This window comes from Phyllostomus hastatus, unplaced genomic scaffold (genome assembly GCF_019186645.2).
Source record: "Phyllostomus hastatus isolate PE091 unplaced genomic scaffold, TTU_PhHast_1.1 phas_contig_150, whole genome shotgun sequence".
NCBI classification, from domain to species: domain Eukaryota; kingdom Metazoa; phylum Chordata; class Mammalia; order Chiroptera; family Phyllostomidae; genus Phyllostomus; species Phyllostomus hastatus.
The window spans coordinates 38,808,941-38,824,715 of record NW_025333611.1 but is presented as its reverse complement, the minus strand read 5'-3'; the positions used below and the strand labels follow the sequence as shown (position 1 = coordinate 38,824,715).

The window sequence follows — 15,775 nt, the reverse complement described above, 5'->3', positions numbered from 1 at the left end:
GCACTCATGAGAACATTATCTTCAGCAAAGCCAAAGTCCTTTGAAGCAATCATAGAAACTTAGAAGAAATGCAGTTACCGATTCACTCTAAGTGTGACTACCAGTTCATTCCTGAAATAGAAAGTGTGTGTGTGTGTGTGTACTGGGAAGAGATGGGCAGCTTGGGGGTTGGCAGCAGGAAGAGAGAAAGGAAGAAGGAAGGGCAAATAGAGCTAAAATTCTTACACTCTGAAAAAGGGTGTTTTGCTCAATCCTCCAGACTTCGGATTTCTAGGCTGGTGCAATGGGCCTCTCTGAACAATCAGTGACTTCGAGTTCTCATATACAGACCATCATATATTTACTCGGGTTGAGCTATTTAACTACATATGCTCTAATTTTTACTCCTACAGAATATACTTTTAACTTTTTATTCTCAGGGTTAAAAGACAACTCTTTCTTCACAATTACATGTTTATATATTGATATATTACATTTGTTTAAGATTTAATTAATTTATTTTTAGATAGAAGGGAAGGGAAAGAGAGAGGGAGAGAAACATCAATGTGTGGTTGCCTCTTGCGCACCCCGCACTGGAGACCTGGCCTGCAACCCAGGCATGTGCCCTGACTGGGAATCGAACTAGTGACCCTTTGGTTCGCAGGCCCATGCTGAATCCACTAAGCTACACCAGCCAGGACTGATGTATTACACTTTTACCCAGTTACCTACCATGTAAGGAAGTAAGAGATTTAAAATAGAAGCATTGGAATGGCATAACACAAATATTTCCCTGACTTCGGTACCATGTCAAAGTAGAAATTCTTGGGTCATTCCTTATTAATTAAATGCCCACAACTTATATATGTCACCTCCCAGAGCTAGGGGGAAAATGCAAAAACTTTTCCTAGAAAATCCTTCTTTCCAAGATTGGGGTGATTTTGAGCCACAAACTTTAAAATAAAGTCCTCTTCCTCTCCTCTGATTAATACTTCTAAACAATGGACAGGAACATGCACTTCACAAATCCCACCTGGGCATAACCTTACCTGCATCTCTTGACAAAAGGAAGCCAGTGGCCCGAAGAGAATCTGACATTGCTCGTCAGCGGTGTATGTCATCCCCGGCAACTTGGAGGGGACCATGACGGAGTTGACACTCTGGGGATTTGTCTGCAGCAGGCAGTTACTGGCCTTTGACCTGGCAATACGCAGATACATGCGAAATTTTGAATTTAGTGTAAAAAGCTATCACTAGCATGCAACAGGAAATATTTCATAACATGAAAAATATGTTATTTATAAGCATTTTTATTTAATGTTATAGGAATTATTCTATATATGAGAATCATTTATTTATAATTCTTTAAGATAATCCTAATAGTAATAATAGTAATCTTCAAGCTAATAGAACTTTTTGGTTTATAAAGGTTTTTCATATGGATTAACTCAGCTAATCTACATAACTGTGAGGGGACTTACTATTTTACACATGTATAAGATGAAAAAAACTCAGACTCAGAAATTAAACATATGAAGGTAAAAAATCAACTGCATTCAGGGATTTAAAGTATCTATGGAAAGCATTCTCTAGTGTTTATTCATTGTAAGAATATGTACTCGACATTGTAGCACAATTCCCACTTATGAGGTGACATTTAATTTTATCACAGTTCTGATTCGTGTGCAGGCAGGCCGACCACGTCACACACGCTCCCCAGAAACTCATCAGGCCCACAGAGGGCTGCTGCCCCAGGGAGGCGCTGCCCTCGCAGGACCGGCAGGTGCTGCTGGCCACGCTGTCCCCATGGAGAGAGGGCAGAGAATAGATTGTATGTCTTTCAGAAAGCGCTGTGGTAACATAATAAATGTTTTGTTTTAGTACATTTTAATATTCATTTAGCAGAAAAATGGGCTTTCCAACTTAAATGGTATGTAAAAATGAATGAAGTGTAGCTATGCCGTGAAAGTAGCAAGCTTGGTGGGTGTACGTCTCTTACTTAGACTTTTGGGCACTTCAAGCAACTCTCTCCTTCTCACTCACTCCTCCCACCAGCCACTCCTTCTATGGCCAAAGGAATAACTAAGGAACACAGGCTTTAAAATGAAAAGTAAAACAATAATGTTTTGCATTGCTTCTTTCCAACCAGGCAGAAGCTAAGTGTTATTGCTGTTGAAGGTGGAAAGGAAGAGAATGGAGGATTATTTGCAATGATGAAAACTACGCAGTAATGAAAAAAGAGCCAGAACTTAGAAGTGTCACAATGAAAAGGCGGAGCTTTTGTCAAAGAGGTTCTTCATAATGACAAAAGACGTGCTGAGTGATGAGCAACAAGAATGGTTGCGCTGCAAAATTCTAAAGAGGCAGTTAGAGACTGGGATTTTTAAAACCCTTAATATTTTTCAACATCACAAATCATCTTGCCCAAGTTTTAAATGTGCAGATGTGGAAACTCAGAAGCAGATGGGTTACTATGGCCCAGTTCACATAGTGAGTCCGTGGAAAAGCCCAAAATGGAACCCAGAGCCTTGATGCCCCACTGGGCATCCTTCCGCTCAGCCACACCACCTGCGAGGGTTGGCTGAGGAAGTGGGGGTGCAGACACTCATGACCCAGCAACAGGAGGTGAACTCAGTACCTTAGAAATCTCTCCAAATCTTCCTTGCTACATTGGGACCAGGAAACATCACCGAGATTTTGTCCTTTAATCCATTCACCAGACATGATATGAAGACCATCTGCACACGACGGGTGGTCATTGTCATGACTGATGCCCATGCTGATTCAAAACAGAGTTAAAGTGTTAGTTACATCAGAAAGTGTTTTTCAGCTTTTTATAACTGCAATTAAATAACAGCTGAATATTTAATGAAAGAGGAATCAGTTTTAAAGGTCAAAATAAAATGCGATTTCAGATTGCTTTATTTTAAAATTTTTATCAAGATGAAAGGTGAATATTTTTATTTATGAAAAACATTTTCCCAATCTAGTAATGTGTTTAGTTCACCTATATCAAAATGATCTACAGATAGAGTTTTCACCCAGTAGTGTGTGAACCACATAGAAATAGTAAGTTTCTATTTGACCACATAAGATTCTTGCTCTTGAATGTAGATTCTTTACTCATACATTAGGTCAAATACAAAACCACATTAAATTATTTTTTCCCCATGTGGTGCATCGGACCGCAGTCTTCCACTCATCAGATGACATAAACTGTCCCCGGGAAGCCTTCCCACTCACGGCCACCTTTATTTTTCTATCGCATCCTGAATCTGTTCAGTTGGAATGCCATTCTAAAGACTGGACTTCAGATGCACTGAAAGAGTGTCTACAGACCGTGCTCACTGTTTTCTCTTCCAAACCTCCGCTTGCCCTTGTCCTCTCACTCTCCTCTTCATGCCTTCACCAGCCACCCATTCTGCCAATTCAAGGATCTTCAGGTCCTCCGCTAGTCCTTCCTTTCTCAAAGGATCCCCCGGGCTCTTTTACATACTAAGGGTTAGGAGCAGGTCCTGCCAATTCTACTTCACCAGTATTTCGCTCAACTGTCACCTCTTCTTAACTCCTTCGGTTACTGTTGAAGAGAACCACAGAATATTTCGTTTTGACAACTCCTGTGGCCTTCTAACTGGGTTCTGCACCTCCAGTCTTGACCAGCATCGTCCCTGCCCTCCCTCCCCTGCCCGAGGAGGTCTGCTGAAGACTCGACTGGACAGCCGCCCCTCTGCTTTCCCGTGACCCGCAGGGCACCTTCCAGCTCCTTGGCACGGTGCACGGCATCTTCACCTTCTCCTAAGACAGCACTTTCTTTCCAGCAATACTGAAGCGCTTCCAGTTTCCCAACTGTCACATTGTTTCTCATTCTCTTGTAATCACTAGTTACTTAGCATTTTCTATGTGTCACACATCACACAGAGGAACTTGAAAGTTGGAGTTAAACAGTTCTGTGATATAGGAACGACCCTAGCACCCACTGGGCTGGTGAGAAGTGACCCTCCCAAGACCATGCAGTGTGAAAGTGGAAAGTGGCAGTGCTGGAGCCGAGGTGGCTGGCTCTAGAGTCACGTGACTGACCATTACACACTGGACATCTGTGAATTCCATTCCAGCCCCTGCTCTGTCCAAAGCACCCTTCCTTCAACATCTTCGCCAAGAGAAATGCTATGGAATCCTCACAGAAACCACCCTGAGGAGGTTCACTAACCCCCACCACCCCTATGTGGACTGCCTCTTTTTCCCACCATGAGAGCCTGCAAACAGCATTGTTAGGGTGTTTTCTACAATGTATTAATATTATATATTTTTATTTTTGCCTTTTTCTGCCATTTCTTGAGGACAGGGACTTACTCATCTCCCTGAGGTCCTGACATATTGGGATCATACCCTATAAACCACGCTTAAATGCCAAGCCAAGTCACCAGGTAGAGTCACTTCTATTTCAGAAAGAAATTCGTATAACCTCTTATGAACTCTCGTAATCAGGCCATTAAAATAACTGTGAGCGAGGGTTAGTAACGAAGGAGCAGAAAGAGGGACGTTTGGCCTCCTACGTGCGAAGTTGGAGAGGACGGCAGGAGAGTCAGGTGCTCCCTTCTCTCACCGCGCAGTGACCTGCACAATGAACAAAATAGTCCCTCATAACAAAGAGCCGTGAGTAACAAGAAGAATGTAGTGTACTCTAAAACACTGATCAAAGAACGATTACAGAAGCTGCTAAGGAAAACCACAAGTTGAATGCATTTCCTCAAATAAAAATAAAACTTCTCAAGACTATCGAACTACATTTTCATTAAGATAAATTAAAATTTTAAATCAAAATGATTATATTTAATATGTTTGAAAGGAGAAAATTATATAGAGGGGATTTATTAATGCACAAGAGTAGTAAGTAACAACTTTGCTGTGTCCCCTAGCTTTGAAAACTATGAAAATTATGGTCTAAGTAAAACTATAAATACTTTACTGAATATTTTTCACTTTTAGTGTTAGAAAAATTTAGCTATAAGATGAATCATGCTTATCTTTCCTAGTCTAATGAATGCCTTTAAATGGGGCCTATATGCACACACATTAACAGAATGACTGACAGAAAGAATAAGAAAGTAGGTGTTTTCATACATTGAAGATAAAGAGGAAAAATGAGAGATGGCATCAGAAGGTATGGACCAGTTCAGTTTCTAAGGGCAGAATGGAAAACCCTGGAGTTAGAAAGAGATTTGAATGGTGCACCTCCTTACTCAGGTGAACAGAGTCAAATAATAAAGAAATGAATGTGCCTCGGTTTCCTCATCTGTTAAAATGCTTTCCTCACTGGCTGCAGTCTGCACCAGCATGGTGTGAAATGCCTGGCACGGGGCTGGAAGAGGTAGGAGCTCATAGCTGGTCTTTCTATGGGTGCCATAAATCAGAGAATTCTCTACTCTTGTTTTAATTTGTCAAAAAATAAAGCGGTAATATCATTAAAGGCAATCTGGTGCATTTGCTGACTTTGGTGAAAGTTGTGCACTTAAGGAAAACCGAGGATATCATAATGGCAAGAATTTACTTTGTCCAGACGTTAAATTGGAATCAGAAATTGTAAATAGGGCACAGTCTCCCGGGTGGAGGGAGGGGCCTTCCTGCTTTTCTGAGTGCTCAGCTGTGAGGCAGCCCTGCCAGTGGCTGCTTTGCCTCCTGCAGGGTCTCCCCCGAAGCACGGTAGGTCGCTGGGGGCCGCTCCCGCGCCAGGCACTTGCCCCGTGGAACCTGCTCAGCTCCTCCCTCTGCGGCGTGCCCCCTTTCAAACCACACACACAGACTCTGACTCTTGAAAGGCACTCGGTCTCTTTCAGAAATAATAAAACTTCTTAAATAATGAGTCCGTTCGAGAGGAGAGGAGGGATCGCTTCCAAGATTTAGCAATTTGGACACTTTCCCAAAGCAGTGTAATGTGATTTTCTAAATTGGGAATATTACAACTTCTCATCCAGATGAGCATTTTCTTTTTGGGATCATGATTCTCCTGTAAGAAATTAGCTACAGCCACGGAGAGAGACCTGGTGACTCAAGCATTGTTTACCTTTAGCTGAATTTTCCTAGAGCTATTTCACTCGCGACAGAAAAGATCCTTCTGTTGGGGCAAGCTCTCCACCACACATCTGCGACTATCATAGGGGGACCTTGCTTGGGCCTGATTCTACAGATTTGAAATAGAACGATTAATTGGGGGCCTTGATCTGTTCCAGGCACCGTGTAAATCATTCGCAGTGGTGACATCACTTACTCCCCACAAGATTCCCACAGTGTTCCCATTATCATGACTTTAGCTTACAGATGAGGGAGGCACTGGGGCTCCCGGCTCCCTGCGCAGCCTTGACTGAGACCCACGCACTCCGACGGTCAAGCCGGGAGGCCTCCAAACCACTGAACCCGCAGTGTTTCTCTCTCTGGTTCCAAACTCTCGATGGATGCAAGTGATTTATTGTTTTCTGAATAATTGCAAAGGCCTCCTCTCTGTTAGCAGAAACGCGCATGTAGTCCCACGCCGAAGCCGCGGGAGTGGGAAGCGTCCTCGGAGTAAGACATCAGCAGCGCCTCTCGGCTCGCTGTGCCACTGAGCTACATTTTAATAATCTCAGTTTAAATTCATTTTGACAAAGAGCCTTGGGCAAATAAACTCTCCACTAACATCGTACATGGTTGTCAAGTCAACTGAAAAAATATTTTTATCTTATAAAACTTCTCAACTTGTTTAAAAGTGCCTGCCAGGAAGTTTTGTGATATCCTCGGAAAGCTGGAGAAGCATTTGGATTTTGGAGATAGTCCCTTTTGATGTTCAAAGAGTTACAGAAGAGAACATTTATGAATTCACTCACATTTTGGGGATAATTTTTAAAAAATCAGAATTTGTTAACAGCAGTATTTTAAAAGATCATTTTTTTTGTGCTGAACACATTAAACATTTTATCATGATACATAATTTCCCACTAAAAGACACATATTATATGAAAAAATCAATTAAAAGAGAAACTAACCATAACAATATTTAACTGGAAGTGGATTATATTTCCCAAAATGTCACTTAATTTCAGAAAATTCGGTGTCCACATCTGACCCGAAGTAACTCCACTGCTGTGTGCTCATGGAACAAAGCCTAGCATTAAGACATACAAGATATTTTCAATAGTTTTTTTATTTAAAATCATTTCAATTATTTTAATTTGCACGAAACAATTAAATGTGTACCTCTGTGATAATGCAAATCAAAAGGCAATGAGAAGCAAGTCAGCAAAGAGGTAAAAAACTGGAGGTTAAAAAAAGAGTAGAGGTACAAAAAGATTCTCTTTGACTTTGCTGTGCTTTACATGACAGGTTTATCTAGCAATTCAATGAACGAACACTCGTTGGGAACCCACTTTATGCTGGGCATTGTCCTAAAAGTGAGTAGGATCCAGTTTCCACCCTCGAGAAGTTCAGTACCCTCTGGGGTAGGAACTCTCCTTGTCCTCCTGCAGCGAATAAACTCCTGGATCCTGTCACTTCCACACGTCCTGAAACTCTCCCCTCCCCCGCCCCCATGTCTCCCGAAGTCGGCCCAGACCAGCGCAGGTTCTCCCCACTTCCAAGTTGTTGTAAGTCTGCCCCGCTGACCTCCTGCCCCTTAACTCTTTGCCTTGGTTTAATGACTTTAGTTTCTTATTGTAGGAGACTGTTCTGCGTGACGTGGGCCCAGCTCCCACTTGGAGATGCACAGGACCTATGCCCATGGATAGGTTCTCCCATGGGGAATTAAGCCTGCAATGTGCCTAGGCTGCTTTGAGTCTTGCTCTTGCTAAAAAACTCCCTCACCCTGAATTGAGAACATTTACTGCAAAGTAACTTCCTAAAATCCATGTTAAAACTTCCAAGGATGAGTGTAACTGGTTCAACCACTTTTTCCTTTTCATTTGCAAATGTCCCTCTTCTGTGATGTGATTAGCGGCACTGGCTCCTTTATTTTCTGTAAAAGGTAACCATGTAAAGTGAACCTGTGCATACTAAATGAGGACCGGCATGTAATGTGCTGAGAAACCCAATAAAGGCCTGTCACAGCAAGGGCCAAGGCTTTTGCTCCCCCTTGAGAGAAAAGCCATGCTGTCCCTTTTCCTCCACTGAACTCAGTAGTCTGTGTGAATGTCTCATTTCATCCATAATGATGCGGACACTGGCCAAATGAAATTAATCTTATAAATACATTAATACAAAAAAACCCCTAGTTTCCTAGGCAAAAATCTTTTAATTTTCCTACAGGCAATACTGAAAATAGGAACTATGTGCCTCAGAATCGGAGAGCATGCTGATGCTGGTTAGTAAAAACAAGCAGATTCCTCAGCCCTATTCCAGCCGATGGCGAGAGAACATTCAGCAATAAGGCCTAAGAAACTGCATTTGAACACATTTTTGAGATAATTCTTACTTAAAATTCAGAGAACCAATGAACTTGTTATCTTGTTTTTCAAATGATCTGTACTCTGATTCCAATCTGATTTTCAGGTAATAGTTCATTCCAGCCTACCCTTTTATACGGGCCTTTCCTATCAGAACCCTTTCCCCAGTTTATCTGTATTTACAAATACAATTCAGTTGTAAGACCTTCTTCCTGTATAAAGGACTCTTCAAAAATTCTAGCATGTACGTCTCACAATCCTTAACTCCTTGACCCTTCAAATATATGGGATGTTGGATATATCGGAACTACCTCCTAGTTCTGTGAACTTTAAGTGATGGGCTCGTACATAAACCACCACCACCTAGAATTTAAGCGTTCAGAGAACAAGAATTGTCCTATTTTCTTTTTAATTCCTTGAATTGTTTAGTGTAATACCTTATTAAATAAATGCCCACAGACATATCAACTGATAGAGAATCATAGATGCAACCAAACACTCTGTAAATTTAATGGACAGTTGAAACCACTGCGGTCTCTCACTGACTTAGAGAAACCGCAGCCTGAGAAGTCTGCTGCAGCTCTGCTCAAGCAGGGCGGCTTGCCTCACTCGGAACACGCTTTTGCCAAGACATGTCAGAGAAGTGCAAACAGAAGGATAGTTCTGGTAAGGCTCTTCATTAGCTGGGGGAATTTTTCCCTCTTCTACCTTCCTCACTACAACATCCAAACCCACATTTGGACAGACTGGCGTGGGAGTGCAGCCACATCTGCATGGGCTGAAGTCCCATTATCATGATTAACTTCGGCAAACTTCTTATTACTCTAATTGGTACCATTGTCCACATAAAAAAAATAATACAAAAGCGATGTTATGTTAGTGGTCTATAAGAAATAAGCACACTTCCTGCCAATCCAATGAGGTTCGGGAGAATGTGAAATCACTGCTTCGACAAACTGAGAGATGTACGGCCATGGAGGCTGAAAATCTCCTTTCACAATAAAGCGTTCATAAAACATTATGATATGACTGACTACTATCCATTCACTCCGCCTTGAGTCAACCACTGCACCATGAGATTAGGGCATCACTGACCTACTAAGGAACCTTGAAGGGAAAACTTATCCAAATTTCAGGGATGAAGCAAATGAGTTCAGCAGGTTGACTTGCCTAAAGTTCATTCAGTGAGCAGCTGGCACAACGAGGATTCAGGTCCAAAGCCACACGTCCCTGATATGCTTTCTCTCCATCTGCCCACTGAGTAGTTTCTAACCTTAACCAAGGCACGTGAGTTAGAAGATACTCATGACTTCTGCTCCAGGTAATTCTGAAGCGTTCGATGTGGGCACAGGAAATTTACACGTAGCTATCACCAATTTTAGTGGGCAAAGGAGCATTCGTAACAGAGTAACTGGGTTTGAACATTTTAAGGAGTTCTAGAGGTCAGTGCATATTTATTCTCATCTACTTACAGCAACCCATTATCCCTTCACACTTTCCCGCCCCAGCAGTCTAGGAGAGGATTTATTTGCCTTTTTCTTCATTTCTTGCTTGTTTCTTACTGTTTCTCCACTCTCCCTCTAGAATATGTCTTCTTGTTCTTCTAGTAGATCTACTCATACACATCAATGATGAATAAAAGGCAAATATTTTATTTCTTCTAAGAAGGACTCCTCCAGCAAGCTGAGATGAGCCAAATTTATGTTTTACAGGGTGCCTCCTGGGGCACCTGCTGGCTTCTTATTGAAGTAGCAGAATTTTAGATTAAATGGTCGTATTGCTAAACTGCTGGATTTGGCCCATCCAAGTCCATGACTTCAGGACTTGCGTGAAATCATCAGATATGACTGTAGCGAGACTTCAAAGTAGACTCATCGTAACTGACATATAATTTAACTATTTTATTTCCACATAATCTATTTTATACAGGAATTCAAAATATCATGTGCCAAAAAGGAAAACTATTTTACCATAGTTATGTTTATATAGTCATTTTCTTTTACTCAGTCAAGGCAATTGCATCTTTAACCCAACTAATTCCTCTTCTCTGCCTCTAGAACTCAATTGCCTTCTACTCTGTGTCTCAAGATGACTGTCCAACAGATAAGTATTTTGCACAATAAATGCTTATTCATTCATACAAGAAATGTCTGAGTGCCTATCATATACAACGCACTCAACTTCACATTGTGGGGAAATGTATTAGACAGAAATCTTACTTTCAGAGAGATTGCAATCCAATAGGGTGTGTGTATGTGTGTGTGTGTGTGTGAAAATATCAGTAAAAATCAGTACATATTAGAGATTACTTTGTCTTATATGTTGCAAATACTCTCACTGTTGTAGTTTTCTGATTGATATTTAATTTTGGGGTGTTCATTTTATGTGACTTCTTACATATTTATAGACTTCGTATATAGAATAATAGACGTTCCCTATTAAAAGACTAGAAAAGAAGAAAAAACAACAAACGAAACAAAATCTCAATGCACAAATCATTTTGGTGTGTTCTGGTATAATGTCTAAGGTACAGAATCGGATTCCTATTACTTTTGTTACTGAGTAATCCCTTTCCTTCCACTGATTGGAGGTGCAGCTCCTGGTGTACACTGTATTCCCGCAGCATCTCCTGGTTATGAATGGAATTCTTCCATTGCTCTGTCTGCATATTCAAGCACCAGAACAAACTGCTTTATCTACTGTGAAATGTAATAATATCTGATAGCATTCACTCTCCCCTTCATAGTTTCTTCACTCTCTTCCTCAGGGTTTCTTTTTTTTTTAACAAGGAATTTCTTATGTTGATTTTTCCATATGGACTCTATAATCAGCATGTCTAATAAAAAAAGAAATAAAAATTCTACTGGTATTTTTGGGCAGATCACATTACATTTATATATAGATAACTGTCATTTTATAATATTGACTGTTCTTATTCCAAACCAGGAAATGTCTTTCTATTTATTTAAACCACTTTTATGACTCTCTATGTAGTTATAAATTCTTCTTTTTATAAGTTTTGTACATTCCTTTGTAAGTATATTCCTACATATTTTATCTTTTAAATTTTTCTTTTGTTTAATTTTTTGCTATCTTTGATATACATTTTCTCTTCATAGTTTAGAAACAGTTGTTGCTTATGTATTAGAATGCAAAATTTTTCATATAGTTTTGTAACAGGCCAATAAAAACTTTTATTGTCATAATAGATATTTTTTAGATGTCTTCAGTTTTCTAATTACACAAATAATGCTCATCTTGCCACTCCTTCCTAGTTTTATTTTCACTTGAAAATTATGAAATATTTTCATTAAAAAATTGTGTTATGTGTCTATGCACATGAGAGATGAGTCTGTATGTGTGTTACATAGTCTAATGCAATTTAGCACTAGAGGAAACATCACAGAAAGAAGGAACTGGAACGAGACCAGATCTGAGATCTGTGTCAGATGTGTCTGTCACACCCCATTCCTCTGCCCTCCAAAAAAAGGCACTTGGAAGTGTGCTGCTTCAGACGTCATTTCAGTCCCGAAGTCCTAAAGACGGACTCACACGCTTTCGCTGAAAAGTGTTATCTGTGACCTGTCAACTTCTATTTTATCCAGAATTGATTTTTAGAAATTATGTGAAGACATAGCTATGTACTTCATTGTTATACTTGTGAGAAACCAAACACATCACCACGTTTTCCTGAGTAGTCAACTTTCTCTGTGGGCACGCAATGACACGGCAGGCAGACATCCGGTTTCCACGTGGGCACGGGCCTATTTATGACTCCGTATTTTACCCTTCTGGTCGGTCTGTGCCTGCAAATGTGTCAAAATGCCTCAGCCACTATGGTTTCATAACAGGTCTGGATCTCTGTTAAAGTAAGATTCCCACATCACTCCCCCGACACCTTCCTCTGTCTTCGCTTCCAGCTTCATCTCTTCCTGCTCCAAGAATATTTTTGCTATTTTTAACAACTGGCATCTATATATAAATTTTGGAAATACTTTGCCAACTTCCATAAGAGAAGCTGTGATGGTACATTTATTGAAATTTCCACAAACATCTAAATCATTTATAGCAGAATTGGCATCTACAAGATACTGCATGTATTTATAAACATGGTATATTTTTATTGAAAAAGGCTTAATTTAATGCATTTCAGTAGGGGCATAAACTTTCTTGTATTTTGCTGGATTTATTCCTAAGTACTTTGTGTTTTCTATTGCTACATTAAATAGTATTTTTAAATGATATTTTGTATTTTCTATTGACATTGGATTTTTGTATATTTGTCTTATATCTAATAATAGTACTAAACACATCAAATTAATTCCATACTCTTTTGTACATTCTATCATGTTTTTATGTAGGCCATCATATCACATCATTTGCATTTTAAAATAGCTTTGCATTCCATTTTCATCCTACACCTTTTGTTTTTTCTGTCATGCTGTAGTTCTTTGGACTCCCAGTATACAGTAGAAGCAGGTGTAGTGAGATCCTTGTTTATTTCTTAATTTTGTAGAGGAAATTTCTAATATTTCACCATTAAGAATTATATTTCCCATAGATTTTGGTAAATATGCTATCTATATTTTGGTAAAACTCCTTATCTAATCAGGGACCACATTTTGAATAATAAGATCATTTACTGAGCAGTTACTGAGAAAATCAAATTTAATGGTGAGAACTTTATTATATACACTAATGTAGATTCTAGAGATTAAATGGCTAGAGAGAAAGAAGAGAGAGCACAAACAAAAGACAGGAGAAAATAGAAAACAACTGGACAAAAATGTGTTTCCCTAATTTTAGAATGAGGAAGCTCTTCTAATTGCAAAATGCTATAGAAGAAATAGTGAAAGAAAATATAAAATTTGACTACTAAAAAATACCTGTAAGTCAAAAACATTTAAAAACAATATTGAATTAACAAAGAGAAAATATTAACAATACATTTTATCAAAAATTGCATCCTTAATATCAAACAAAAGATCTCCTGAAAAAATAATCTCTGTCAGTTTCAGTTTCATCACCTATAAAAAGATGATGATAACAACTTAGCTCAAGATTACCATGTGATTGGGTTGGATATGAATACACAATATTTAGTGCACTGCCTGCTGATAAAAGGTATCATTATTCTTGCTAGATAGCCTTTAGCAACCTAACAAATATATTTTGAAGACTTCAAAAATATTGCATAATTGTGCAGTACAGAGTTAACTCCACAAGTTTGAGTGGTCCAAAACTTGCACAATTCAAAGAAAGGTCAGGTCCTTGCTTGGCCCCTGGAAGGTAACATTTAAGCCTGTGGAATATCCTGCCTGGTAAGAGCATCTTTGCTTACCTGGTCAGTTAATACTAACCATGTGATTAGGGATGGGAGGAACTTGGGCCAGCCTGGTCTGAGGGGGATGGAGACTGAAGGTCTGCCTTGTGGGTGGTCAGCCATTACCATGTGACCAAACTCTAGTAAAAACCCTGGATATCAATGCTTGGGTCAGCTTCTCTGGTTGGCAACACTCTGTGCATGTTTTCACTTGTTGTCGAGAAAACAAAGCACTATGTGCACAACCACTTGAAAGGACAGGTAGAAGCTTGTGCCGGGCGTCTTCCAGCTCTGTGCCTTTTTCCTTTGTTGATTTTAATCTACATCTTTTCATTATAATGAACCATTATTATGAGTAAAACAGCTCTGCTGAGTTTTATGAGTCCTTTTAGCAAATCATGGACCTCAAGGTGATCTCAGGGACATTGTCCTCAAACACTATAATCTAACCACAATTAATACATTAATACTAAATTATGACTTGAAATCAAAGGAAAATCTTTCTCCAACAAATTGCTGCTCACAAAGATCACATAAAACATACAAAATGTGGTGAATGTGTTATGTATGCATTCAATAAGTCAAATTCATGAATAATAAGTTATTTTTACTTATAAAAATGATGTTATAGTTTTCATCACAGTGAATTGATGAAAGTTCTCATTCATGTTTCATAGAATAAAAACACTCAATATCAATGAAAATATTCCATTCTCAAAATTTTTGGTTACAAGAAAAATAATCACTCCCCTGACCTATTGTTTAAAAAGAAAGATAATTTTAAAAGGGATACATAAATGGTATAAATCATTTATTTCTCCTGTCTTACTAAGACTCTAAATCACATTTGTAATATAACTATATTAAGATTTTTTTAAACTGATAATTTCTGAAGAGAAAAATTTAATACATTTTTGCTGACATTATTTAAGATTCCTTTGTAATAGTAAAAGAATTTTTTTGCTCTCTTCAATTACTCAAATTCTCATCCTTAAGGGTTACTTTTAATTATTGGGTAGCCCACATCAATTTTTCCCACATCGATTTTTCCAGCTATATGTGCTGTTGCTCTGGGAAATTCTAGAAATCAAATTCAAGCCAACTAACAAATGTGCTTGTCCCAGTTCAATTTAGAAACACTACATGTATGATTATAAAGATATTCTTGAATTGACAAGTGTAAATAAAATCATTCTGCAGAATTATATGGAAAGAAGCTATAAACAAAAAAGAAAATAAAAAAAGAAAGAAAAAACCCCCCAAATTTAATAGTTTTACTTAAATAGCTGACTCTTAATTATACCCTAATTAAAAGAGATCTGTATTTTTTCCCATTTTCTGATTAATGCCATAAGCATTTAGTAATCTTTTTTCTCTTCAAAACAGATAGATGATAGATAGATAGATAGATAGATAGATATACAGATAGATAGATATTGTTTTTAAATGTTCAACACTGGCAACATCTAAAAAAGGAGCTATGTTGGTATGTGTGTACACAGGTTTCATACATATAATTATCTAACATCTATGAAAACTTTCCCTACTTGAGAGGCTATGTATTTATGTTCATTTGAAAATTTTCTTCTTCCTACATATGTCTTTCTTTCTTTCTATTTTTAAAATTCTTTTTAAATTAAATTTATCTGGGTGAAATTGGTTAATAGGATTATATAGGTTTGGGGTGTTCATTTCTATAATATATGACACATACGTGGCATCGTGTGTCAACCACCCAAAATGAAATCTTCTTCCATCACCATGCATTTGACCTTCTTCACACTTGACCCTCCCTGCTGGTCTAGCAGCTTGGATTTGGGGTTTTCAACTCCTTTTTTTTCCATTGTGCTTTATGTCTGACATTGAATTTACCCAAATGAACTTCATCCTCTTTGTTTGCTCTTTGTAAATATACCACGATTCTCAATGCTTGTGTCTACCAATCTCTAGCATCAAAAAACCCCCAAAACACTAGTCTCTAATTTCAAGATGAATACTGACTGCTACTACTAAGAACTTTTAGCAACTAAGTAGCTCAATGTACAATGCATCACATGTCCCGGTC

The 15,775-nt window shown here is 38.7% G+C and overlaps 1 protein-coding gene across 1 annotated transcript in view; it reads right to left on the bottom strand.

The window, feature by feature from the left end:
- The window catches only part of ADAMTS19 (ADAM metallopeptidase with thrombospondin type 1 motif 19), a 241,616-nt gene that overhangs the window by 97,592 nt on the left and 128,249 nt on the right, over positions 1-15,775 (bottom strand). Inside the window, exons 9-10 of the mRNA XM_045827263.1 lie at positions 2,618-2,758; positions 1,029-1,179 (exon numbers count right to left, since the gene is read on the bottom strand). Coding sequence (XP_045683219.1) covers positions 1,029-1,179; positions 2,618-2,758 — 292 coding nt within the window. The remainder of the gene's footprint in view (positions 1-1,028; positions 1,180-2,617; positions 2,759-15,775) is intronic.